This window comes from Dendrobates tinctorius, unplaced genomic scaffold (assembly GCF_039654945.1).
Source record: "Dendrobates tinctorius isolate UK_male_01 unplaced genomic scaffold, ASM3965494v1 ptg000321l, whole genome shotgun sequence".
NCBI classification, from domain to species: Eukaryota; Metazoa; Chordata; class Amphibia; order Anura; family Dendrobatidae; genus Dendrobates; species Dendrobates tinctorius.
This window is the reverse complement of record NW_027361988.1, coordinates 2,066,148-2,092,124: the sequence shown is the minus strand read 5'-3', so window position 1 is coordinate 2,092,124 and position 25,977 is coordinate 2,066,148. Positions and strand designations below refer to the sequence as shown.

Genomic DNA, 25,977 nt, shown 5'->3' with positions numbered 1-25,977 from the left:
GTGGCATTGCCTTCCTCCTAGGGAGTGTGATGTCATGCTTGGAAGCAATAAAGGATCTCTCTAGCAGTTAACCACAACACACAACACAGTTTCCATTCCAGGCCAGCAGAGGGAGCTCTGAACCAAATCTGGGGGAGGAGCTACTCTCTGGGGGCCAGGAAGGAAAATTAGGGAGTTCTTGTGAGGAGGGCAACGTGTGTGGACATGGAGGAGAAGAGCTGAGGGATTGAGCAGAGAGTTCAGGCTCATTCCCAGCTATAGCGCATGGTCTGAAGCCCGGTCTCCAAGGCTGTACAGACACTGATGGTCCTGCAACAGAAACCGGAGGAATAGGAAGCTGTAAATGCTCTATTCCCACATAAGACTCTGAGGCACAACAGCGACATGTGAGCCAGAAGAGGAAGGCTACAGCTGTCTGCCATACGAGGGAGTTCTAAAGAGAATAAGCAAGTGGAACTTCGGTGTAACACAGTGCTGCAAGTACCTAAAAATAAGTGCTAGGAAGGAGACTACACAACCCATCTGCATAGAGAGATTCCTAAGTTGCTCCCAGGCTAGCCAGCTCCTGTGCCATCTGTAATCTGGACCCTGGACTGCATTTGCCAAGCAAAGTAAAGGTAAAGAAACTGCACCCTGTTGTGTCCTTCCCTTCTTCCTGCAACTCCGTCAGCACTGCTTCATCCCTGTGCCAGACACTGCATCCTCTTCCTCAATACCTATCCTCACTGCCCTGGGATTACTGCCCTACCTGTGGAGGGCCACAACATCATTGCTGCACCACACCATCTGTCCCAGAGAAATTGTCTGCAGCGTCGGCTTAACATCTTCATTGCCGAACACCACAGGTGGCATCACGAATCATTCACTCATAAACTTTATTCAATCACTTAACCCCTTCTACATGGGCGCCCAGGGCCACGGACCGGGTCACCGCTGCTGTGACATTCCCCTTTGAGAGACCAGCCCGGTACCGAGTACCCCACTGCCCTGGCAGGGTGACCCACAAGTATAAAACATATAATACTGGTGGATAAAACAACACTGAGCACAAGACCTTCACAGCCGTCTACACATCATAGGGGAGATCTCCTGACACCTTCTCTCCATCTACCTGATGATCCTGAGGAGCACTGGGATCTTCTTGTTTACAGTCCTGTGGAAGAAGAGGACGGGGACATCTCTCTGGTGTTGTCCTCTCACTGGATAAATCTGGAGGAAACACATACAGGGACTGAATTCATTCTCTACATACAGATAATTATAGGCCGTGTGTATTTAGTCCTGTCTATTACCTGGTGATGTGAGGGGCTGGGGAACCTCCATTATGACGTTCTTGTACAGATCTCTGTGTCCTTCTAAATACTCCCACTCCTCCATGGAGAAATAGACAGCGACATCCTGACACCTTATAGGAACCTGACACATACAATGATACGTCATCCCCCGATCCCTTCATAGTGTTACTGTATAATGTCCCAGCATTCCCAGCAGTGTCACCTCTCCAGTCAGCAGCTCAATCATCTTGTAGATGAGTTCCAGGATCTTCTGGTCATTGATGTCCTCATGGATCAGGGGGTGAGGTGGAGGCCCCGTGATTGGGCTCAGGGGTCTTCCCCATCCCTCAGACACAGGGTCCTGACAGCGATCACTAGAGGTCTTCTTCACCACTGTGTAATCCTGGTAATGGAGAGACACATTAATAAATCTCACTACAGACATTTCCAGAGTCCTCACCTCTCCAGTTCTGTCCATCTGTTATTCCCATAGATAAGAATGATGTAATGTGACGTCATCAGAATCTCTCACCTCTCCAGTGAGACGGAAGAGGATCTCTAGGGTGAGGTGTAATATCCTCTCCGCCATCTTGTCTCTGTCCATATCCATCCTTGATGGGTAAATCAGGAAAATTCTCTTTTGTAGAAGATCTTCTCTGAGAGGATCCGATATTGTAGAGACCTGAATGAGAAGAAGATGATCCGATGTAACATCATAAGAATCCTGTGTAATAATACAATTACTGGAGATAATAAGGGAAACATATGAGGAGATTTATTATCTTACAGGGTTTAGTTTTCTCCCTGACATCTACTAATAAAACCTATATATTTAGGCCACAGACAAGCAGTTTCCTCCTCGGAGTCGGCAGCTGAACACGTTCCTCATAGACTCATCTTCCATAATGCTAATTCTCGTCTCATTACCGACACTGGAATCGGCATTAGCAATACTGCAGGAGATATTCATTACACGCGACATGAGAAATAACTCCTTCATGATGAGGACGACATCTTCATCTTCTACTACGGCTCTAGAGACAGATTTGGCCAGAGTCGGTCACTGCCTCCATCCCCACCGGCCGTCTATATGAAGGTTTCCCGTCTTCCCCGCACTGGAATCTTCTCTCACGTTAGATCTCAGCTCTGAGTCACACACAGAAGTTTGAGGCTTTTATAAAAGATTTTTTGTTTCCACAAACACAACGGACAGAAATGATCTGATCCCAAAGTCTCCATGTACAGTGATTTATGGGGTTTATTTCTGGCCTTAGGTTTTCCTATATTACAAGAAAAACTCCAGAAAAAGCCGATATTAAAATGTTTCTCAAGAAAATTGGCTCCAACAATTCTTGTAAAAATAAAAAGAAAAACATAAAAAAGCAGAAGACACATTTTATTATATTTTAACAAGTGAAACATTTTTTTTTTTACAAATTAACTCTTTTGTGCCCCAGAACATAGATGTACACCGCAGGGACGGCACAGATGAGGCTTCAACAAAAACCCTGACAGTTTAACCACTTGCTGCTGTGAAAAGCAAACATGACATCTAAGAAGGTGTGACAGAGTTTGGCTGAATGCCCCCCCGCCTCCAAGTACTCGATAGTATGGGGCGGCCTAGTTACTCCGATACTTACATGCCTAATAATGGGGTCTGGGCTGCAATGTATGAAGGTCTATTAGGCCGGGCCAGAAGCAGCGTCCAATAAGTTACCTTATAACGCCCCCATACACATTACACTAAAGTTCCATGAAAGCACTGATTTCGGGGGGGTTTGGCCGACCATATAATGTATTTGGGGGCCTCCCGACAGATGATGTCAGGGCAGAGAAGGATCTGGCATCCTGAATTTCAGAGGACAATCCGTTTGTTCTTCCTGTAGATAATCCTCCTCTAGAGGAGTCTGGAGGCGACTCTCTCATACAGACCACAGGAAAGCTGGAATATTTGTGTGTATGGGGGAGTCGGGAGAGATCGCCGTCTGCCAAATGACCGATCAGCCAACTCTGATCTCATGTGTATGGGGCCGTTAGTATTACACTGACAGGCAGTGATGATACACGGCACTACAGTAGTACAGGGCATCACCGGAGCCATCAGAGGCTTGTATGTTGTATGATCGCACTGATCAGAGGGGTTTAAAAAAGGCTTAAAGTGGAAAAAATATCACAGTTTCAGCAACAAGAAATATCCATCACTATATGGAAAGCAGAGTCACTGCACAATGTTAGTTACGTCACGTCCATAACTACTTTATTATACTCTATTATCCTGTACACAGTGGAGTAGATAGAAATCACAGATCCCACAGCAATAGCTGGAATTGGACCATCCAACGTAAAGAAAAACTATCTATATACACTGTTCAAAAAAATAAAGGGAACACTTAAACAACAGAATATAACTCCAAGTAAATCAAACTTCTGTGAAATCAAACTGTCCACTTAGGAAGCAACACTGACTGACAATCAATTTCACATGCTGCTGTGCAAATGGAATAGACAACAGATGGAAATTATTGGCAATTATCAAGACACCCTCAATAAAGGAGTGGTTCAGCAGGTGGGGACCACAGACCACATCTCAGTACCAATGCGTCTGGCTGATGTTTTGGTCACTTTTGAATGTTGGTTGTGCTTTCACACTTGTGGTAACATGAGACGGACTCTACAACCCACACAAGTGGCTCAGGTAGTGCAGCTCATCCAGGATGGCACATCAATGCGAGCTGTGGCAAGCAAGTTTGCTGTGTCAGTCAGCGTAGTGTCCAGAGGCTGGAGGTGCTACCAGGCGACAGGCCGGTACACCAGGAGATGTGGAGGGGGCCGTATGAGGGCAACAACCCAGCAGCAAGGACCGCTACCTCCACCTTTATGCAAGGAGGAACAGGAGGAGCACTGCCAGAGACCTGCAAAATGATCTCCAGCAGGCCACAAATGTGTATGTATGTGCACAAACGGTTACAAACTGACTCCATGAGGATGGTCTGAGGGCCCGACGTCCACAGATGGGGGTTGTGCTCACAGCCCAACACCGTACAGGACGCTTGGCATTTGTCACAGAACACCAGGATTGGCAAATTCACCACTGGCGCCCTGTGCTCTTCACAGATGGAAGCAGGTTCACACTGAGCACATGTGACAGCCGTGACAGAGTCTGGAGACGCCGTGGAGAGCGATCTGCTGCCTGCAACATCCTTCAGCATGACCGGTTTGGCAGTGGTCAGTAATGGTGCGGGGTGGCATTTCTTTGGAGGCCACACGATGTTGGGCTGTGAGCACAACCCCCATGGAGACACAATTGTGCCTTTACCTGGAGATAAATTCCCAGTGGGGACAATTTCCAAAATACAATAACTTAAGTGGGGAATTCAGCTCTTTTCACACTTAAGGGATCTGTATATGGAGTCTACAAACTACAGTGGGGAAAATAAGGATTTGTTACGCTGCCAATTTTGGGGCTAAAGTCACATTTTTGTGAGAAAAAAAGTAAAATTGTCATTTTTTCCTTCCACATTGCTTATATTCCTGTCACACTATCCGAATTCAGATACTGTCCTGTCAGAAAGAATAGAGGGAGCGAAAGGGTTAATAGGACTCACAGGAGGAACCGGCCCAGAAAGCAGAAGATCCAGGACTGTCCACCTCATATATGACCGCTCTGTGCACAGGACCTGTGATGAGGTCACAGGAGGGGAGGAGTCAGGGGTCACATGATCAGGGGCCTCAGTGTGTGCAGGACTCAGTGTGCTGGAGCGCTCCCGATAATCAGCTGCGTGTGTCGCGCTGTGTGATAGTCACAGCACCTGCATGGAGGGCGACACATGCAGCTGATTATCGGGAGCGCTCCAGGGATCCGGGGTCCCGATGCAGCTATTCGGTAAGCGATATTAGCCAATAACAACTTCTCCGACGATATTCGCTCATCTCTAGTAATAACAGCTCAAAGGAATTAACCAAACTTTTCATTAAGTTTAATAGTAAGACCCTATTAAATATTGAGCACCAGCAGGATGAAGCATTGACAGCGGCATGTAAAAGTGTGGGCGCCCCAGGTCAAAATGACCGTTATTGTGAGCAGTAGTAAGATGAAGATGAAATTATCTCCAAAAGGCCGAACCTCTAAGATGACACATGGCCTTTGTATGTTAGGCTAAAATAATAATAAATATATATATATATATATATATATATATATATATATATATATATATATGAGAGAGAGACACACATTTATTACAATTTCATAATTGCAAAAAGGAGAAAGGGCATGCAAAACTTTGGGCACCCTTGGACATTTGTGTACTGAGATAATTTTGACCAAGATTTCACACCTTAATTAGCATGTTAGGGTTATGGTGAGATCACATGGTGACCAGGAGCTACAGTCTGAGGAAAGGGCTAAAATGCCTTCACTAGACCCCTGTACAGCTGTATAATGAGGCCCAGGCTTTATAGTGAAGGGACAGGAGTGAGGGCCTGTTCCCAGGAGCTACAGTCTGAGGAAAGGGCTAAAAAGCCTTCACTAGTCCCCTGTAAAGCTGTATAATGAGGCCCAGGCTTTATAGTGAAGGGACAGGAGTGAGGGCCTGTGCCCAGGAGCTACAGTCTGAGGAAAGGGCTAAAAAGCCTTCACTAGTCCCCTGTAAAGCTGTATAATGAGGCCCAGGCTTTATAGTGAAGGGACAGGAGTGAGGGCCTGATCCCAGGAGCTACAGTCTGAGGAAAAGGCTAAAAAGTCTTCACTAGACCCCTGTACAGCAGTATAATGAGGCCCAGGCTTTATAGTGAAGGGACAGGAGTGAGGGCCTGATCCCAGGACCTACAGTCTGAGGAAAGGGCTAAAAAGCCTTCTCTAGACCCCTGTACAGCTGTATAATGAGGCCCAAGCTTTATAGTGAAGGGACAGGAGTGAGGGCCTGTGCCCAGCAGCTACAGTCTGAGGAAAGGGCTAAAAAGCCTTCACTAGACCCCTGTACAGCTGTATAATGAGGCCCAGGCTTTATAGTGAAGGGACAGGAGTGAGGGCCTGTTCCCAGGAGCTACAGTCTGAGGAAAGGGCTAAAAAGCCTTCACTAGACCCCTGTACAGCTGTATAATGAGGCCCAGGCTTTATAGTGACGGGAAAGGAGTGAGGGCCTGTTCCCAGGAGCTATAGTCTGAGGAAAGAGCTAAAAAGCCTTCACTAGACCCCTGTACAGCTGTATAATGAGGCCCAGGCTTTATAGTGAAGGGACAGGAGTGAGGGCCTGTGCCCAGGAGCTACAGACTGAGGAAAGGGCTAAAAAGCCTTCACTAGACCCCTGTACAGCTGTATAATGAGGCCCAGGCTTTATAGTGAAGGGACAGGAGTGAGGGCCTGTGCCCAGGAGCTACAGTCTGAGGAAAGGGCTAAAAAGCCTTCACTAGACCCCTGTACAGCTGTATAATGAGGCCAAGGCTTTATAGTGAAGGGACAGGAGTGAGGGCCTGTGCCCAGGAGCTACAGACTGAGGAAAGGGCTAAAAAGCCTTCACTAGACCCCTGTACAGCTGTATAATGAGGCCCAGGCTTTATAGTCAAGGGACAGGAGTGAGGGCCTGTGCCCAGGAGCTACAGACTGAGGAAAGGGCTAAAAAGCCTTCACTAGACCCCTGTACAGCTGTATAATGAGGCCCAGGCTTTATAGTGAAGGGACAGGAGTGAGGGCCTGTGCCCAGGAGCTACAGTCTGAGGAAAGGGCTAAAAAGCCTTCACTAGACCCCTGTACAGCTGTATAATGAGGCCCAGGCTTTATAGTGAAGGGAAGGAGTGAGGGCCTGTGCCAAGGATCTACAGTCTGAGGAAAGGGCTAAAAAGCCTTCACTAGACCCCTGTACAGCTGTATAATGAGGCCCAGGCTTTATAGTGAAGGGACAGGAGTGAGGGCCTGTTCCCAGGAGCTACAGTCTGAGTAAAGGGCTAAAAAGCCTTCACTAGACCCCTGTACAGCTGTATAATGAGGCCCAGGCTTTATAGTGAACGGAAAGGAGTGAGGGCCTGTTCCCAGGAGCTACAGTCTGAGTTAAGGGCTAAAAAGCCTTCACTAGACCCCTGTACAGCTGTATAATGAGGCCCAGGCTTTATAGTGAAGGGACAGTTGTGAGGGCCTGTTCCCAGGAGCTACAGTCTGAGGAAAGGGTAAAAAGCCTTCACTAGACCCCTGTACAGCTGTTTAATGAGGCCCAGGCTTTATAGTGAAGGGACAGGAGTTAGGGCCTGTTCCCAGGAGCTACAGTCTGAGGAAAGGGCTAAAAAGCCTTCACTAGACCCCTGTACAGCTGTATAATGAGGCCCAGGCTTTATAGTGAATGGAAAGGAGTGAGGGCCTGTTCCCAGGAGCTACAGTCTGAGTTAAGGGCTAAAAAGCCTTCACTAGACCCCTGTACAGCTGTATAATGAGGCCCAGGCTTTATAGTGAAGGGACAGGAGTTAGGGCCTGTTCCCAGGAGCTACAGTCTGAGGAAAGGGCTAAAAAGCCTTCACTAGACCCCTGTACAGCTGTTTAATGAGGCCCAGGCTTTATAGTGAAGGGACAGGAGTTAGGGCCTGTTCCCAGGAGCTACAGTCTGAGGAAAGGGCTAAAAAGCCTTCACTAGACCCCTGTACAGCTGTATAATGAGGCCCAGGCTTTATAGTGAAGGGACAGGCGTGAGGGCCTGTGCCCAGGAGCTACAGACTGAGGAAAGGGCTAAAAAGCCTTCACTAGACCCCTGTACAGCTGTATAATGAGGCCCAGGCTTTATAGTGAAGGGACAGGAGTGAGGGCCTGTTCCCAGGAGCTACAGTCTGAGGAAAGGGCTAAAAAGCCTTCACTAGACCCCTGTACAGCTGTATAATGAGGCTCAGGCTTTATAGTGAAGGGAAGGAGTGAGGGCCTGTGCCAAGGATCTACAGTCTGAGGTAAGGGCTAAAAAGCCTTCACTAGACCCCTGTACAGCTGTATAATGAGGCCCAGGCTTTATAGTGAAGGGACAGGAGTGAGGGCCTGTTCCCAGGAGCTACAGTCTGAGGAATGGGCTAAAAAGCCTTCACTAGACCCCTGTACAGCTGTATAATGAGGCCCAGGCTTTATAGTGAAGGGACAGGAGTGAGGGCCTGTTCCCAGGAGCTACAGTCTGAGGAAAGGGCTAAAAAGCCTTCACTAGACCCCTGTACAGCTGTATAATGAGGCCCAGGCTTTATAGTGAAGGGAAAGGAGTGAGGGCCTGTTCCCAGGAGCTACAGTCTGAGGAAAGGGCTAAAAAGCCTTCACTAGACCCCTGTACAGCTGTATAATGAGGCCCAGGCTTTATAGTGAAGGGAAGGAGTGAGGGCCTGTGCCAAGAATCTACAGTTTGAGGAAAGGGCTAAAAAGCCTTCACTAGACCCCTGTACAGCTGTATAATGAGGCCCAGGCTTTATAGTGAAGGGACAGGAGTGAGGGCCTGTGCCCAGGAGCTACAGACTGAGGAAAGGGCTAAAAAGCCTTCACTAGACCCCTGTACAGCTGTATAATGAGGCCCAGGCTTTATAGTGAAGGGACAGGAGTGAGGGCCTGTTCCCAGGAGCTACAGTCTGAGGAAAGGGCTAAAAAGCCTTCACTAGACCCCTGTACAGCTGTATAATGAGGCCCAGGCTTTATAGTGAAGGGACAGGAGTGAGGGCCTGTTCCCAGGAGCTACAGTCTGATTTAAGAGCTAAAAAGCCTTCACTAGACCCCTGTACAGCTGTATAATGAGGCCCAGGCTTTATAGTGAAGGGACAGGCATGAGGGCCTGTGCCCAGGAGCTACAGACTGAGGAAAGGGCTAAAAAGCCTTCACTAGACCCCTGTACAGCTGTATAATGAGGCCCAGGCTTTATAGTGAAGGGACAGGAGTGAGGGCCTGTTCCCAGGAGCTACAGTCTGAGGAAAGGGCTAAAAAGCCTTCACTAGACCCCTGTACAGCTGTATAATGAGGCCCAGGCTTTATAGTGAAGGGACAGGAGTGAGGGCCTGTTCCCAGGAGCTACAGTCTGATTTAAGAGCTAAAAAGCCTTCACTAGACCCCTGTACAGCTGTATAATGAGGCCCAGGCATGAGGGCCTGTGCCCAGGAGCTACAGACTGAGGAAAGGGCTAAAAAGCCTTCACTAGACCCCTGTACAGCTGTATAATGAGGCCCAGGCTTTATAGTGAAGGGACAGGCATGAGGGCTTGTTCCCAGGAGCTACAGTCTGAGGAAAGGGCTAAAAAGCCTTCACTAGACCCCTGTACAGCTGTATAATGAGGCTCAGGCTTTATAGTGAAGGGAAGGAGTGAGGGCCTGTGCCAAGGATCTACAGTCTGAGGTAAGGGCTAAAAAGCCTTCACTAGACCCCTGTACAGCTGTATAATGAGGCCCAGGCTTTATAGTGAAGGGACAGGAGTGAGGGCCTGTGCCCAGGAGCTACAGTCTGAGGAAAGAGCTAAAAAGCCTTCACTAGACCCCTGTACAGCTGTATAATGAGGCCCAGGCTTTATAGTGAAGGGACAGGAGGGAGAAAAGTGGGGAAAGGAGCCAGAAGAGCGGACTGCCCATCACTAACCTGCAGAGCCGCACTCCACATATATGGCTGCTCTGTGCGCACAGGACCTGTGATGAGGTCACAGGAGGGGAGGAGTCAGGGGTCACATGATCAGGGGCCTCAGTGTGGGCAGGGCTCTGCTGTGCTGGTTGTCATGGTGCTGGATGAGGGGAAGTTTCTGTGTGGGGTCAGGAGGGGTTTACAGGGTGGATGTAGCAGAGCCGTGTGTACGAGGTGTACGGAGCGGAGCCGCGTGTGTACGAGGTGTACGGAGCGGAGCCGCGTGTGTACGAGGTGTACGGAGCGGAGCCGCGTGTGTACGAGGTGTGCGGAGCGGAGCCGCGTGTGTACGAGGTGTACGGAGCGGAGCCGTGTGTGTACGAGGTGTACGGAGCGGAGCCGCGTGTGTACGAGGTGTACGGAGCGGAGCCGCATGTGTACGAGGTGTACGGAGCGGAGCCGCATGTGTACGAGGTGTACGGAGCGGAGCCGCGTGTGTACGGAGCGGAGCCGTGTGTGTACGAGTTGTACGGAGCGGAGCCGTGTGTATGAGCTGTACAGAGCGGAGCCCTGTGTGTACGAGGTGTACGGAGCGGAGCCGTGTGTATGAGCTGTACAGAGCGGAGCCCTGTGTGTACGAGGTGTACGGAGCGGAGCCGTGTGTGTACGAGGTGTACGGAGCGGAGCCCTGTGTGTACGAGGTGTACGGAGCGGAGCCGCGTGTGTACGAGGTGTACGGAGCGGAGCCGCGTGTGTACGAGGTGTACGGAGCGGAGCCGCGTGTGTACGAGGTGTACGGAGCGGAGCCGTGTGTATGAGCTGTACAGAGCGGAGCCCTGTGTGTACGAGGTGTACGGAGCGGAGCCCTGTGTGTACGGAGCGGAGCCGCGTGTGTACGAGGTGTACGGAGTGGAGCCGTGTGTGTATGAAGTGGAGCCGTGTGTATGAGCTGTACAGAGCGGAGCCCTGTGTGTACGAGGTGTACGGAGCGGAGCCACGTGTGTACGAGATGTACGGAGCGGAGCCCTGTGTGTACGAGTTGTACGGAGCAGAGCCGCGTGTGTATGAGGTGTACGGAGCGGAGCCGTGTGTGTACGAGGTGTACGGAGCGGAGCCGTGTGTGTACGAGGTGTACGGAGCAGAGCCGCGTGTGTACGAGATGTACGGAGCGGAGCCCTGTGTGTACGAGGTGTACGGAGCAGAGCCGCGTGTGTACGAGGTGTACGGAGCGGAGCCCTGTGTGTACGAGGTGTACGGAGCGGAGCCGCGTGTGTACGAGGTGTACGGAGCGGAGCCGCGTGTGTACGAGGTGTACGGAGCGGAGCCGCGTGTGTAAGAGGTGTACGGAGCGGAGCCCTGTGTGTATGAGGTGTACGGAGCGGAGCACTGTGTGTCGAGGTGAAATGTTTTAGAATCAAATTTTTCTATTTCACAGAGTAAAATGGAGCCACAATTTACACAGAAATGTCTCCCAAACCTGAGGCCAGGAATGACTGCACACGGCCGGGCTCCAATGGGGAGAGTCACTGTTTTGCTTTTGGAGCAGTAATTTTGCAGTCCTCCCTTGTGGGGCCAGTTGTAAAGCCCCTGATGTTTGTGGACAACATACGACCCCCTAACGTGACCCCATTTCAGACACTGTACCCATCAGGGAAGTCATCTAAGGGTGTAATGGGCATTTTTATCTTACAGGTGTCACTGATTTCTTTACCACTTGGTGTGAAGATAATATTACATGTGTTCCGAGGTGCAGTGTGGGGTTCAGCTCAGGGACATCTGAGTGGTCTCCTAACCAGGTGTTATGGTGGTCCCTCACATGCCCTCTCAGCGCCTCCCTACTCACTATGGTCACTGCAGCTTCTCAGCATGTTGCTTCCATTTAGCCTTGGGGGGATTGGCCAGTCTCTGCAGGAATGTAACCCTGCTGTGTCCTTCACAGATTAGGTTCCCCAGCCTATCCCGTGCAGGCAGGTCCTATATTAGGCAGCTCCACCGTCCGCTCTCTGCTGGATGTTGGTTCCTAGGCAGTTCACTTTGCCTGTTGTACCTCACACTTGTGTCTCTGACCCACCTATCAGCTGAGGTAGTCTTGGGGACTACCCTGGAGTAGTTCCTGGTGTCTACCGGCTGTCCAGCCTATCCTCTCCACCAGTAGCTCTAGTGAAGACCTGGTGGACACCCAGTTACACCTCTCTAGGGTAAGCCTGGCCGATGGTGCAGTGGGTCCACATCCACCAATGTTACACCAAGTAACTGTGCACACCTCACAACTTTTGAAGCACAGATAGAGGCACAGAGCATGCGGCGCACATAGCAGCAAACTTTGGCCTCACCCTAATCCACGGCCATTTACCACTGCTTTCTCCCCCGGCAGGAGGAGTTGTCAGAGGGACGCTGGTAGTGAGGGAAATTCAGCAGACGCCTGAGACTGCAGGGCGTAGACCCAATTCTGGGACTGTCCGCTGTATCCGGGACAGTTGGGACTAGAGATGAGCAGGTGGATTCATGGCTCTCTGGTCCAGCGTGCGTGGGACCTGGGGATTATTTTTTGTGCCGTCATTCACAGTCGGAGCCTCCAGAACGTTCTCCTCTTTATGTAGCGTCACTATACGACATCCGGCTTATTTGTGTCTGTAAGGCCGTGTTCACACACTGCAGAAATACGGTGTTTTTTGTTTTCTGCAGGATCCGCACCATCTCCAATAACGATCTTCTCCCCGTTATTTGATGCGTTCTTGGTGCAGATGTGAAGCCGCGTTTTTATTGCGCTTTTTAGAGGACAGAAAAGCTTTGATTCTGCACTTAATAAAGTTTCTGCAGTTTTTTACCTGCGATTTTATTAGAGAGAGAAAAGCCCCAAATCGGCACAGATCAGCCGCGTGCCTTGGGCGCACAGCAGGTGCCTTTTATGGTAAAGTAGTTTTTATTAAGGATTTATTTACATAAATGGGGTAAAGAAAAAGGGGAGACAGATTATAAATACCCAGTAATACAGACAAGAACCAAACAACAGCAAAAAAGAGAAATGTAAAGTCATGAAAGAGAGAGGCAGAATAAAGGGGTGAAAGGGTTAAGGAGGAGAATGGGGAAGGAAAAATAGGGTTTGTTAACCCCTTGGAGACCTTGCCCTCTTTCGTTTTTGCGTTTCTGTTTTTCGCCCCCCTTCTTCCCACAGCCATAACTTTTTATGTTTCCGTCAGTATGGCCATGTGAGGGCTTGTTTGTTGCGGGACAAGTTGAGCTTTGGAATAATAATAATCTTTATTTATATAGCGCCAACATATTCAGCAGCGCTTTACAGTTTAAGGGTACATGCACACACTGTGGAATCTGCTGCGGATTATCCTGCAGTTTTGCCCTGCGGTTTTACCATCTCCACAATGGAGGAGATAGGAATCCGCAGAAAGAATTGACTTCTGCGGTTTAGAAACCGCAGATAATCCACGCGGAAAATTCCGCAGCGTCTGCACTGCGGTTTCCATTTTCCATAGGGAATAATGTTACTGTACACCGCAGTAGAATCCACAGCGTGTGCACACAGCCTAAGGCTGAGTGCACACGTACATTTTGGCCCTGCAGATTTTTCCGCACAGAATGGAAGAAATCCGCAGGACAAATGACCTGCATTTTTCCTGCAGATTTCTTCCATTTTTAATGCGGTTTTTGTGCGGTTTTCCGCTGTGGTTTACCCCCTGCGGATTTGGAGACTGGGGAGGTGGAAAACCGCACAAAAGAAGTAACATGCTGTGGATTTTGTACCGCAGGAAAACCGCGTGGAAAAATCCGCACCGTCTGCACAGCGGTTTTTTTTTTCATTGATTTTAATGCTACTGTACATCACAATGCGGATATGCAGCGTTTCTGCGTGGAAAAATCCGCTGCGGATCTGCTAGATATCCGCAGCGTGTGCACACAGCCTAACAGTTTCAAAACACAAGTCATAAGTAGCAACATTGATACAATAATTAAAGCAGAATCAGCCGCCCCTGCTGGTGAGAGCTCACACTCTACAATGAGGAGGGGAGATACAGAGGACAGGGGTGTATTTACAATGAACGACATCATTGGTTTTACCATATCGTGTACTCAAAAATGGGAAAAAAAATTCCAAGTGTGATGAAATTGCAAAAACAGTGCAGCTCCACAACTTTTTTTGGATTTTCTTTTTGCCATGTTCCCCAAATGCTAAGACTGCCCTGCCCTTATGATTCTCCAGGTCATTACAGGTTCATAGACACCAAACAGGTCTCAGTTGTTTTGTATTTAAGTGGTGAAAAAAAATCCAAAATTTGTTGGGAAAAAAATATTGCGCCATTTTCTGAGGCCTGTAGCGTCTCCATTTTTCATGATTTTGGGTTGGGTGAGGGCTTATTGTTTGCGCGCCGAGCTGATGTTTTTATTGATCCCATTTTGGTGCAGATACGATCTTTTCATCATCCGTTATTGCATTTTAATTCAATGTCGCGGCATTTTTACTTTTTTTCTCACTACGCCGTCTAGTGATCGGTTTGTTCCTTTTTTTTATTGATAGATCGGGCGATTCTGAACGCGGCGATACCAAATTTGTGTATGCTTGATTTTTCTATTGTTTTATTTTGAGTGGGGTGAAAGGGGGGGATTTGAACTTTTATATTTTTTATATATTTTTAAAAACTTTTTTTTACTTTTGGCCTGCTTCAATAGTTTCCATGGCAGACTAGAAGTTGCCATAACTCGGTCGGCTCTGCTACGTACAGGCGATGACCAGATCTCCTGTATGTAGCAGAATACCTCACTTGAGCTGACGTGTGCTGGGAAAGATGCGGGCTCACCGCCGGAGCCGACATCAAAGGGAGAGAAGCTACCTGCGCCGTACTAGTACAGTCATGAAGGGGTTAAGGAAAATGGGGAAAAGGGAAAAATGAAAGGGATAGAAAGAAAATGAAAAAGATTGGTCTGCACCGGATAGGTCGGGAAAGGGGTTACGGGACACATGTAATACCTTATATATAAAACATTTAAGAGGCGGGAGGGGAAGAGAAGGAATGGGAAAGGCGAGGAAAGAAAAGGGGAGAAAGGAAGAACAGCTGTAACCAGGCGGAGAGACGAGAATCTAGAGGAATCCTGACTGTTACACCATGGAAGATACTGAGTGCTGGAGTCTGATAGCGCCGCAGTTCTCATGAAATCTGCGCTCTCTGTGGTCTGAAGACCCTGCGGACCTCTGGGGCTTTGATGCGTTTTCCCTTTATAGGCTTCTTCTGAAAAAAAAGTATTAAGAAAAAAAATGTATGAAGAGAAAACCGCCGTCACATTTATAAGCGCAGAATCAAAGCTTTTCTGTACTAATAAACAAGTGTTAAACGCGGCTTCATATCTGCCAAAAAACATCAAATATGGGGGAAAATGCAAAAAAGAAGAAACGCAGCAAACGCACAATAATCAGGGAGGATTGTCACTACGTCATCTGGGTCAGACATTTACAGAAGAAAGAACGCAGCATTTACGCTACGTGTGAACGCGTCCTCCGCATTACACATTTTGTTTTTCCTGTAATTTACCGATTCCTGTAAATAATCTGATCGCTGTGTTCTGCGGGTCATTACAGTTATATTGGCACAACTATGTCCGGGTTATTCACTGATTTGTGATGCTTATTATTTTAAATAAAACTAACAATGACATTTTTTTTCATTATCAAGTGTTTTTCATTATTATTAGTAATTTTATAGGATGAAAAAATCTCTTATTCTCCTAGAATACAGAAACATCCATTGTACACAGCAGTGTATTTCTATCTGAATAATCTGCCTGTAGTCAGAGCCTGGAATATGGATCAAGTGCACACAATCCTGCAGTCACTTCACTGGAGCTTGTGGCTCAGCAGCTTACAGTGCCTGTCAGTAATGTTGAGGCTGTGGGTTTGGGATCTGGGAGTGTAATGCTAAAAAATACATTTTTGTAATTGCTTATTATTTTTAATACTTTTATAGGAACAAAAAAATATATTTTTCTTCCCCTCAGTATACAGGCACCATAAAAAAGCATTCTTATACACAATGTATTGCTATGGATATGTATACTCTGCTTCTGAGTTCATTGCCGGCAATATAGAGGTCAATATGACCAAATTCTCCCATCTCCAGCATTGTGAGCTGTGGCTCACTGGTAAAGCAGCAGCCTGTGGAGACTGAGATGGAAGCTCATAGTCCTGGGGAGACCAATCACTGAAGGGAGATGAAGTGAATATATAATCTAATTTATGCACTTAGCAGAGAGAAGCAGCCAATCCCTCCAAGCAGGAGGAGCTACAGGAGCAATGAAAATGTCGGAGAGAGGAATATAGAGGTTGGGAGAACAGCTGAGACGGGACATGACAGTCCAGCTGAATCTGGGATGGTTGGGAGCTATGCAATTGAGATGCTGTTGTGTCATTACCTTAAAAAGGCGGTCCATGCTCGGAAATTCTACTAAGATGAGTGGCCAAAATTCTTCCAGAAACTCACTGCCAGTTATTGCAAGCGCTTGATTGCAGTTGTTGCTGCTAAGAGTGGCCCAACCAGTTATAAGGTTTAGGGGCAATCACTTTTTCACACAGGGCCCTGGAGGTTTGGATTTCTTTTTCCCTATATAATAAAGATCTTCATTAAAAAACTGCATTTTGTGTTATCTTTGGCTAATATTTACATTTGTTTGGTGATCTGATACATGTGTGACAAACATGCCAAAGAATAGGAAATGTGTATGCATATGTCTATGTATACATATATACAGTGTGTGTGTGTATATATATGGTGATGGTGAGGAGGCAGGGAGGAGTTTGTGTGGAAAATGGAGAAGGCGTGCTAAGTGCTGGCTCACAGGCCACTGCAATGCATAGCGGAGCTTGTAGTATTAGAACGCAGTACGCCGGGGGACAAGAAGTGATTGATAAACATCAGAGCTGCATCTGACACCAAGTGAGGCTATCTGCCTTATAAAGGCATATATTACTATAATAAGAGTATGGATCCATTACTGGCACATAATAGTAAGATTAATGAATACAAAATTAAACGAATTCGGGTAGTGGATAACTGTTTTAATATTTGGTACAGAAACCTTTGTTTGTAATTACAGAGGTCAGACGTTTCCTGTAGTTCTTGACCAAGTTTGCACACACTGCAGCAGGGATTTTGGCCCATACTTCCATACAGATCTTCTCCTAATCCTTCAGGTTTCAGGGCTGTCGCTGGGCAACATTGATTTTAAGCTCCCTCCAAAGATATTCTGTTGGGTTCAGGATTAGAGACTGGCTAGGCCACTCCAGGACCTTGAAATGCTTCTTAGTTCCTCTTGCTGTGTGTTTTGGGTCATTGCCATGCTGGAAGACCCAGTCACGACCCATTTTCTATGTTCCAACTGAGGGAAGGAGGTTTTTGGCTAAAATCTCACGATCCTTGACCCATCCATCCTCCCTTAAATACGGTGAAGTCATCTTGTCTGTTTTGCAGAAAGACTCCCCTAAAGTATGATGTTTCCCCCCACCGTGCTTCATGGTTGGGACAGTGTTCTTTGATTTGCACTCATCCTTCTTCTTCCTCCAAACATGGCGGGTGGTGATGATAGCAAAAAGTTCTATTTTGGTCTTATCTGACCAAGTGACATTCTCCCTTGCCTCCTCTGGATCATCCAGATGGCTATTGGCAAACTTCTAATGGGCTGGTGTGAGTAGCAGGACCTTGCGTGCCCGGAAAGATTTTAATCCATGATGGCATTGTGTGCTTGTAGCTCTATTACCGGCACCGCTGCATGGTGGGACGCCAGCTTACTCACTGCCTCAGACCCTCGGCACAATCCCCAGCGTTCTGCTTCCTGGTTGTGTGAGCGCCGCAGCTCCAAGCGATGCACCTAGTACACACATGCGCGCACTCCCTCATTCTTAAAGGGGCAGAGCAAGTATATACTAAATACTCTTAGCTTGTTGCTCAGAGATATTTAGTATAATTACTACACCTGGAAGATGGCTTCCAGCTAATTGCTGGGAGTCATCCTATATAAAAGACTCCCTCTCCCTTAGGGATTCGCCATGCGACGTGTAGAATCATTAGTCAGTAAGGTGTACTACTAGTGAGTTATGAGGTCCCCTGGTCCTGGTTTGGCCAGTGTCCTAAACCTGTATTCCTTGCCTCAGTGTGGCCAGTCCTGAATCCGTCATCCCCTGGTCCCAGAGCAGCCAGTGTCTGAAACTCATTCCGGTGTAGCAAGTCCTGTATCCATAGTCCCCTGGATCCAGAAAGGCCATGGCCTGAATCTCATTCCCGGAGCGGCCAGTGCTTGAAGCTTGTCCATGAGTGGCCAGTGCCTGAACATTGTCATCTGGTCTGTGTTCGGCCAAACCCTGTTCCAGTATCATAGACCAGAGTGTCTTAACCTTGCCCTAATCAGTGTCAGTAACCATTCTGTAGAGGTACCAGAACTTACTAGTCTGAACAGAGACATATCCCTATTCAGTGTCAGCGAACCTGAACCCTGGGGTCTGCAGCTGCAATATCGGGTTCTGCCCAGGAGTGGTACCTGGTGGCTACCTGCAGGTCAGTCTGTATCCACCAGTGAACACTAGGTAGCTGATTAGCTATGCACACTCCCTGAGCAGGCCCGGTCCTGTGATCCCAGCTCTCTTCAGGTCATTGACCCAGTCTTACCATGTAGTTCTAGGCTTTCTGACCTTTCTCAGAATCTTCCTTACTCCACAAGACGAGATCTTGCATGTAGCCCCAGACCGAAGAAGACTGACAGTCAGCTTGTGTTTATTCCATTTTCTAATAATTTTGTCAACAATTGTTACCTTCTCACCAAGCTGCTTGCCTATTGTGCTGCAGCCCACCCCAGCCTTGTGTAGGTCTACAATATTGTCCCTGGTGTCCTTAGACAGCTCTTTGGTCTTGGCCATGGTGGAGAGGTTGGCGTGTGACTGATTATCTGGAAAGGTGTCTTTTATACAGGCAACAAGTTCAAACCGGTTGCAATTAATACAGGCCACAGCAGAGTAGAAGGGCTTTTTAAAGAAAAACTAACAGGTCTGTGAGAGTCTGAATTCTTGGTGGTTGGTCGGAGATCATATACTTATTTCATGCAATAACATGCAATTTCATTATTTTAAAATCATACAATGTGATTTTCTGTTTTTTTTTTATTTTTAGATTTTCTGTCACCGTTGAAGTGTACCTGTGATAAATATTACAGACTTCTCCATTCTTTGTAGGAGGGAAAACTTGCAAAATCGGCAGCGTATCAAATACTTATTTTCCGCACTGTGTCAGGATCTTGGCTGTACATGTCCTTAAAGATTCATTTCTTACATTCGCATCAAGACATTTTTCAACCAAACTGTGAAGTCGTGAGCGATGAGCACGGTGAGAGATTTCACCAAGATATTGCACCTATGGAAAAAAGAGATCAAGGACAATGGAATCCATCAATGCTTGTAGATAACGTTGGACCATTGTAGGAGATGACCCGGTGCAGGAGTACAAGAGACAAGAAAAAGAGCTGTCACTGAATGAGGGCCACAGCTTATAATGCAATTTCTGTGACTGTGTGTAATCTGTAATAGTGTTTAGATATGTCTTAGATATTGGAATTGCTGCTAAGCTTCCTCTAAGTATCAGACAATTGGCCTAACAAAATATCACGCATCTTTATATTTGCAGAAATAATGTTTCCGAGTCCTGAAACTTTTATGTATCAATAACATGTAGCGGTAAAAGGAAAACTTGTAGATATCGTAGAAACAAGGGACAAGTAAAATTGTCATTGTCAGCTCTGAATTCAGAAGGGGAGAATCAGGAGGACACGGCTCGTTTCATAAAACCAGGGGAAGAGTCTTGAGGGGATCATTTGCATATTCCCAGTGCCTTCTGGGATAAGTGAAGAGTCTCCACGAGCTCAACGATCACTGGGTTTTGGCCGTTGCAGCTGAAAAGAGGAAATCGGAAAACCAGGGGAAGAGTCTTGAGGAGATCATTTGCATATTCCAAGTGCCTTCCGGGATAAGTGAAGAGTCTCCGCGAGCTCAACGATCACTGGGTTTTGGCCGTTGCAGCTGAAAAGAGGAAATTGGAAAACCAGGGGAAGAGTCTTGAGGGGATCATTTGCATATTCCCAGTGCCTTCTGGGATAAGTGAAGAGTCTCCGCGAGCTCAACGATCACTGGGTTTTGGCCGTTGCAGCTGAAAAGAGGAAATTGGAAAACCAGGGGAAGAGTCTTGAGGGGATCATTTGCATATTCCCAGTGCCTTCTGGGATAAGTGAAGAGTCTCCGCGAGCTCAACGATCACTGGGTTTTGGCCGTTGCAGCTGAAAAGAGGAAAATTTAGCTCATCTTTCATCGTTTTTAAGAAATCTCAAGATGGAAGAGGCCAGGAGCCATTTGGTGAGCTGCATTTCTTGCTACATGTTCACAGATTTACCAGTGGAAAAGCCAAACTTCACATGCCACAAATGCAAGCTTGTGTCCCTGTTGGAGGAAAAGTTGCAAAATCTCGAAGAGAGGTTAGCTACGTTGAAGATCATTAAGGAAGGTGAAGAGTTCTTGGACAGAGCAGAATTATCTCTTCATGTTACAGAAAGAGAAGAAATTCGAAGTGCACCTGAAGAAACAGAGGAATGGAGACATGTGACCCAGAGAAGCAGGAGGATCAGGAGGCAGTCAGCACCCATACTGCTCAGGAACCAGTACCAGGCTCTCACGCAGGAAAACGATGAAGAAATACATCAGGATAAGACTTTGCCAACAAACAGTAACCTTGTACGCCTTCAGAATCCTCCTGGATGGAGAAAGAAAAATGTTGTGAAGAAGAAACGGAGAGTGGTGGTCATGGGGGATTCCCTGTTGAGAGGAACAGAGGCCGCTATCTGCAGACCGGATATAACTACAAGAGAAATGTGCTGTCTTCCAGGTGCAAAAATTAAAGATGTGTCTGACAGGATATCAGGACTCTTCAGACCTACAGATGACTACCCATTCCTGCTACTACATGTGGGGACAAATGACACCGCAAGAAACGACCTGGAAATCATCTGCAGAGACTTTGAAGACTTAGGCAAGAAAGTGAAAGAACTGGGAGCGCAGGTGGTCTTCTCTTCCATCCTCCCAGTGGATGGCCATGGAACAAGGAGGTGGAATAAGATTCTGCAGGTGAACAACTGGCTACGTCGATGGTGCCGTCAGCAACGATTTGGATTTCTGGATCACGGAGTGAACTACTTATACGATGGACTACTTGCTAGAGATGGGGTGCACCTTACGAAGACTGGAAAGCATGTATTTGGAAGTCGCCTTGCTACACTTGTAAGGAGAGCTTTAAACTAGAACAACATGGGAAGGGAAGCAAAAGACCAGAAAAAGCCATACACCTGACAAATGCTATTGAGAACTCTGCTATTAGAAGTGGAAAGGAAGAACAAAGACGAAAGAATCTAATTAATAAAAATAATGGAGAAAGAGAAACCAATCACAAACTAAAATGTTTCTATACTAATGCACAAAGCATGGGCAACAAACAAGGAGAATTGGAACTACTAACACAGGAACAGAAATATGATGTAATTGGAATCACTGAAACTTGGTGGGACAATACACATGATTGGAATACAAGACTAGAAGGATACAACTTATTTGCAAGAAATAGTCTTGATAAACGAGGAGGGGGTGTCGCATTGTATGTTCGAAACGCGTATATCTGCACAGAGATTGAAGCTTCAGAGACTGGGAGTTCTGTGGAAACTGTTTGGGTAAGAATACAAGGACAGAACAATGGAAAGGACACCATTGTAGGCATTTACTACAGGCCGCCTGTGCAAGCCGAAGATATAGATGAACTCTTTATGCATCAGATGGCCAAGTTCTCCAAAAAATATGACATAGTTGTCATGGGAGATTTCAACTATCCAGACATTTGTTGGGAATCTCTCTCAGGCAAAACTAACAGGTCAAGGAAATTCTTATCCTCTCTTGCTGACAACTTTATCTTCCAAAAGGTAAGGGAGAAAACAAGGGGAACTGCTACCTTGGATCTAATCCTTATAAACAGGGAGGAAATGGTTGAGGAGGTAAAAGTGGCTGGGACCCTAGGAGGTAGCGACCATGCTATTTTAGAATTTTGGATTACTAGAGGTGGAAGACCTGTGAAGACTCAGACGTCAAGGTTAGATTTCAGAAAGGCAGATTTTAAGGGATTCAGAAAGAGAATTGGAGGGATCCAATGGCTGGATATCCTTAAAGACAAAAATGTCCAGGAAGGATGGGAAATCTTGAAAAATGAAATTCTCAAAGCACAGTTGTTAACAATTCCGAAAAGAGGGAAGAATAGGAAGCATTTAAGGAAACCAGGATGGATGAACACAGAACTTAAGCACATGCTAAAAAGGAAGAAAAAAATGTTTATAAAATGGAAAGAGGGAGGCATATCTAAAGAAGAATATAATGCTGTCTGCAGAACCTGCAGGGCACAAATCAGATTAGCTAAAGCTGAAAATGAACTGAGGCTTGCAAGAGATGTCAAAAGCAATAATAAAGGATTTTGGGGATATGTCAAAAGTAAAAGAAAAGTCAAAGATGCTATAGGATTTTTACAGGATGAAAATGATGAAATGGTAAGACAGGATGTTGAGAAGGCTGAACTTTTAAATTCCTATTTTGCATCTGTTTTCTCTCAGAAAGGAAATGTAACCTCAGCTGTTCTTCACTGTCCTATTAAGGGAATAGAAGAATCCAGGATATCTATAAACAGAAAGATAGTGAGGAAACACTTAGCTAACCTAAATGAATTCAAGTCTCCAGGTCCAGATGAATTACACCCCAGAGTACTGAAGGAGATAGCAGAAGAAATTTTTGAACCCCTCTCCATAATCTTTGAAAATTCTTGGAGAACAGGAGAAGTGCCAGAAGACTGGAGAAGAGCAAATGTTGTTCCTATCTTCAAAAAGGGGAAGAAGGTGGACCCAGGCAACTATAGGTCGGTGAGTCTGACTTCTATACCAGGAAAGATCTTTGAACAAATTATTAAACAACATGTATGTCAATACCTGGATAAGAATGAAGTGATTAAACAGAGTCAGCATGGGTTTGTAACTAATAAGTCATGTCAGACTAACTTAATTTCCTTCTATGACGGTATCACTGATTGGGTGGATCAAGGAAATGCTGTAGATATAGTATATCTTGACTTCAGCAAAGCATTTGACAAAGTCTCTCATACAATCCTTATTGAAAAAATGACTAAGTATGGAATGGACAAGGCAACTGTTAGGTGGATTCATAACTGGCTTAGTGATCGGACCCAAAGAGTGGTCGTAAATGGCTGCACATCCAGTTGGAAGAATGTCTCAAGTGGGGTACCACAGGGCTCTGTCCTGGGCCCTGTATTGTTCAACATCTTTATCAACGATTTAGATGAAGGAATTGAGGGTAAACTGATTAAATTTGCTGATGACACAAAGCTAGGAGGGATAGCTAATACTAGAGAAGAGAGAGAGAGGATTCAAAAAGATTTAAATAAACTGGAGAAGTGGGCAGCAACTAACAGAATGGTTTTTAACAGGGAGAAATGCAAAGTACTACATCTGGGCAATAAAAATGAAAAAAGCATATATAGAATGGGAGGAATAGGGCTAAGTGACAGCACATGTGAAAAAGACTTGGGTATACTAATAGATCACAGACTGAATATGAGTCAACAGTGTGATGCAGCAGCAAAAAAGGCAAATGCAATTCTAGGATGTATTAACAGAAGCATACAGTCTAGAACACGTGAAGTCATTATTTCCCTCTACTCCTCTTTGGTCAGGCCTCATCTGGAATATTGTGTCCAGTTTTGGGCACCACATTTTAAAAAAGACATCAACAAACTGGAGCAAGTTCAGAAAAGAGCGACCAGAATGGTGACCGGTCTGCAAACCCTGTCTTATGAGGAAAGGTTGCAGGATTTGGGAATGTTTAGTTTGCAAAAGAGAAGACTGAGAGGAGACTTAATAGCTGTCTACAAATATCTAAAGGGATGTCACATTGTAGAAGGATCAACTTTATTCTCATTTGCACAAGGAAAGACTAGAAGCAATGGGATGAAACTGAATGGGAAGAGACACAGATTAGATATTAGAAAAAACTTTTTGACAGTTAGAGTGATCAATGAGTGGAACAGGCTGCCACGAGAAGTGGTAAGTTCTCCTTCAATGGAAGTCTTCAAACAGAGGCTGGACAGACATCTGACTGGGATGATTTAGCGAATCCTGCTTTGAGCAGGGGGTTGGACCAGATGGCCCAGGAGGTCCCTTCCAACTCTACGATTCTATGATTCTATGATTCTATGATTCTATAACTCAACCGGACAGCTTCTTTATAACCAATGAATTATTATTAAATGTTAAACAGCTACAAGTCCTACAGTCAGCGCAGAGACCATAGAGTCGGTGATATGGGGCATCACATAGGACTTGGCTCCTAGAGAAGAGGAAAAACCAAGGAAAACTGAAGCACAAAAATAGGGATCATACGAACTAAGGGGGGGTAAGAGGGAAAGGGTTAGGGTTAGGGTGTTCGGCCGATCGCGGCCAGGTGTCAGCTGATTCTCACAGCTGACACCCAGCACTAAGTGCCAGGAGCAGTTACAGACCGCTCCCGGCATTTTAACCCCCGAAATACTGCAATCGAACACGATCACAGCATTCCAGGAGCAGGCAGAGGTCTGACAGTCCCTCTGCCTTTGGATTGGAGACCCTACAACGTGACGCGAGGTCGCGATCACTGCCATGGTAACCTGATGTTGCCATGACCAGAGCTAAAAAACTTCCTGGTCATGCGCAGTGCAAGTCAGGCAGTCTCTCAGTGTCAGGGCACTGAGTGCAGCGCTGACAGCTTCAATAGCAGGGGTGGAGAACCTCAGGCCCCAGGGCCATTTACGGCCCTCGATGACCTTTTATCAGGCCTCCGAGCAGATTCTCAGGGACTGCATTCTTGGGCAGGGAGCTGTATTTTGATTGCCAGAAGCTCATTAATTTCTCCTTGCTCTGTTAGCACACACACACAGTGTTCACTACTGAACATTGAAGGGCATACAATGAAAGATTAAGTCATGAAACCAGTGCCAGAGTCAGGATGTACTTTGTGGGCGGAGCTAGTATGGCCCCCGAAAGATGGTATAAATATCCAAATGGCCCTTGGAAGAAAGAAGATTCCCCACCCCTGTTCTATAGCATGGGGAAGCTGCTTCGTCTGCCTGCCATAGAAGCAATCAGCCTGCAAAAAATGACTCGGACAAAGTGTAAAAGATAGAATGAAATATAAAAAAAACATGTAACTAATTGTAAAAATATAAAAAAAATAAAAAATAATAGAATAAATATTGACTTTTTTATTAACATTAAATAAATATTTGAATTAAAAAAAATCTAAACAGTAAAAGTACACATATTAGGTATTGCCACGTTCATAACGACCCAACCTATAAAACTGTTCCACTAGGTAACCCCTTTAGTGAACACCATAAAAGCAAAGACAAAAAACAACGCTTTGTCATCATACCGCCAAACAAAAAGTGGAAAAACACGTGATCAATAAATAAACATGGTACCGCTGAAAACGTCATCTTGACCCACAAAAAAAAGCCCCCATACAGTGTCATCAGCGGAAAAATAAAAAAGTTATAGCTCTCAGAAAAAAGCGATGAAGAAATAATTATTTTTATATAAAAGTTTTTATTGTATAAACATAAAAAATGATATAAATGAGGTATTGCTGTAATCGTACTGACCCGAAGAATAAAACTGCTTTATCAATTTTACCATACCTGGAACGGTATAAACTCCTCCACCCCAAAAAAGAAATTCATGAATTGATGGTTTTTGTTCATTCTATGGTATTTGGTTTATTCTATAAAACTCCCATATATTATTCCATCCTTGAACGCACGCCACGCACATCATGTTTTTGTACAATTTGTGAATAATATATATAGGTTCTCCTCGTCTGAGTTATTTTTGAAGGTCAACAAAATACGATTTTCCTGTAATTCATTTCTCACACTCTAGGTATAATGATGACTTTTCCTTGTGTGGGATTTTTGATGTTAAAAAAGGTTGTCGGTACTTGCTTTTTGGGGTCTCTTGAGGTTTCTACTTCATGTGAGCCCTGTGCCC

The 25,977-nt window shown here is 46.1% G+C and overlaps 1 protein-coding gene across 1 annotated transcript in view; it reads right to left on the bottom strand.

Annotated features, from left to right (window-relative positions):
• Window positions 1–25,670, bottom strand: part of LOC141073963 (uncharacterized) — a 34,115-nt gene extending 8,445 nt beyond the window's left edge. Inside the window, exons 1-4 of the mRNA XM_073561493.1 lie at window positions 25,629–25,670; window positions 1,498–1,677; window positions 1,293–1,416; window positions 1,112–1,209 (exon numbers count right to left, since the gene is read on the bottom strand). Of these exons, the coding sequence (XP_073417594.1) occupies window positions 1,112–1,209; window positions 1,293–1,416; window positions 1,498–1,677; window positions 25,629–25,670 (444 nt within the window). The remainder of the gene's footprint in view (window positions 1–1,111; window positions 1,210–1,292; window positions 1,417–1,497; window positions 1,678–25,628) is intronic.
• Window positions 25,671–25,977: the final 307 nt, after the last annotated feature.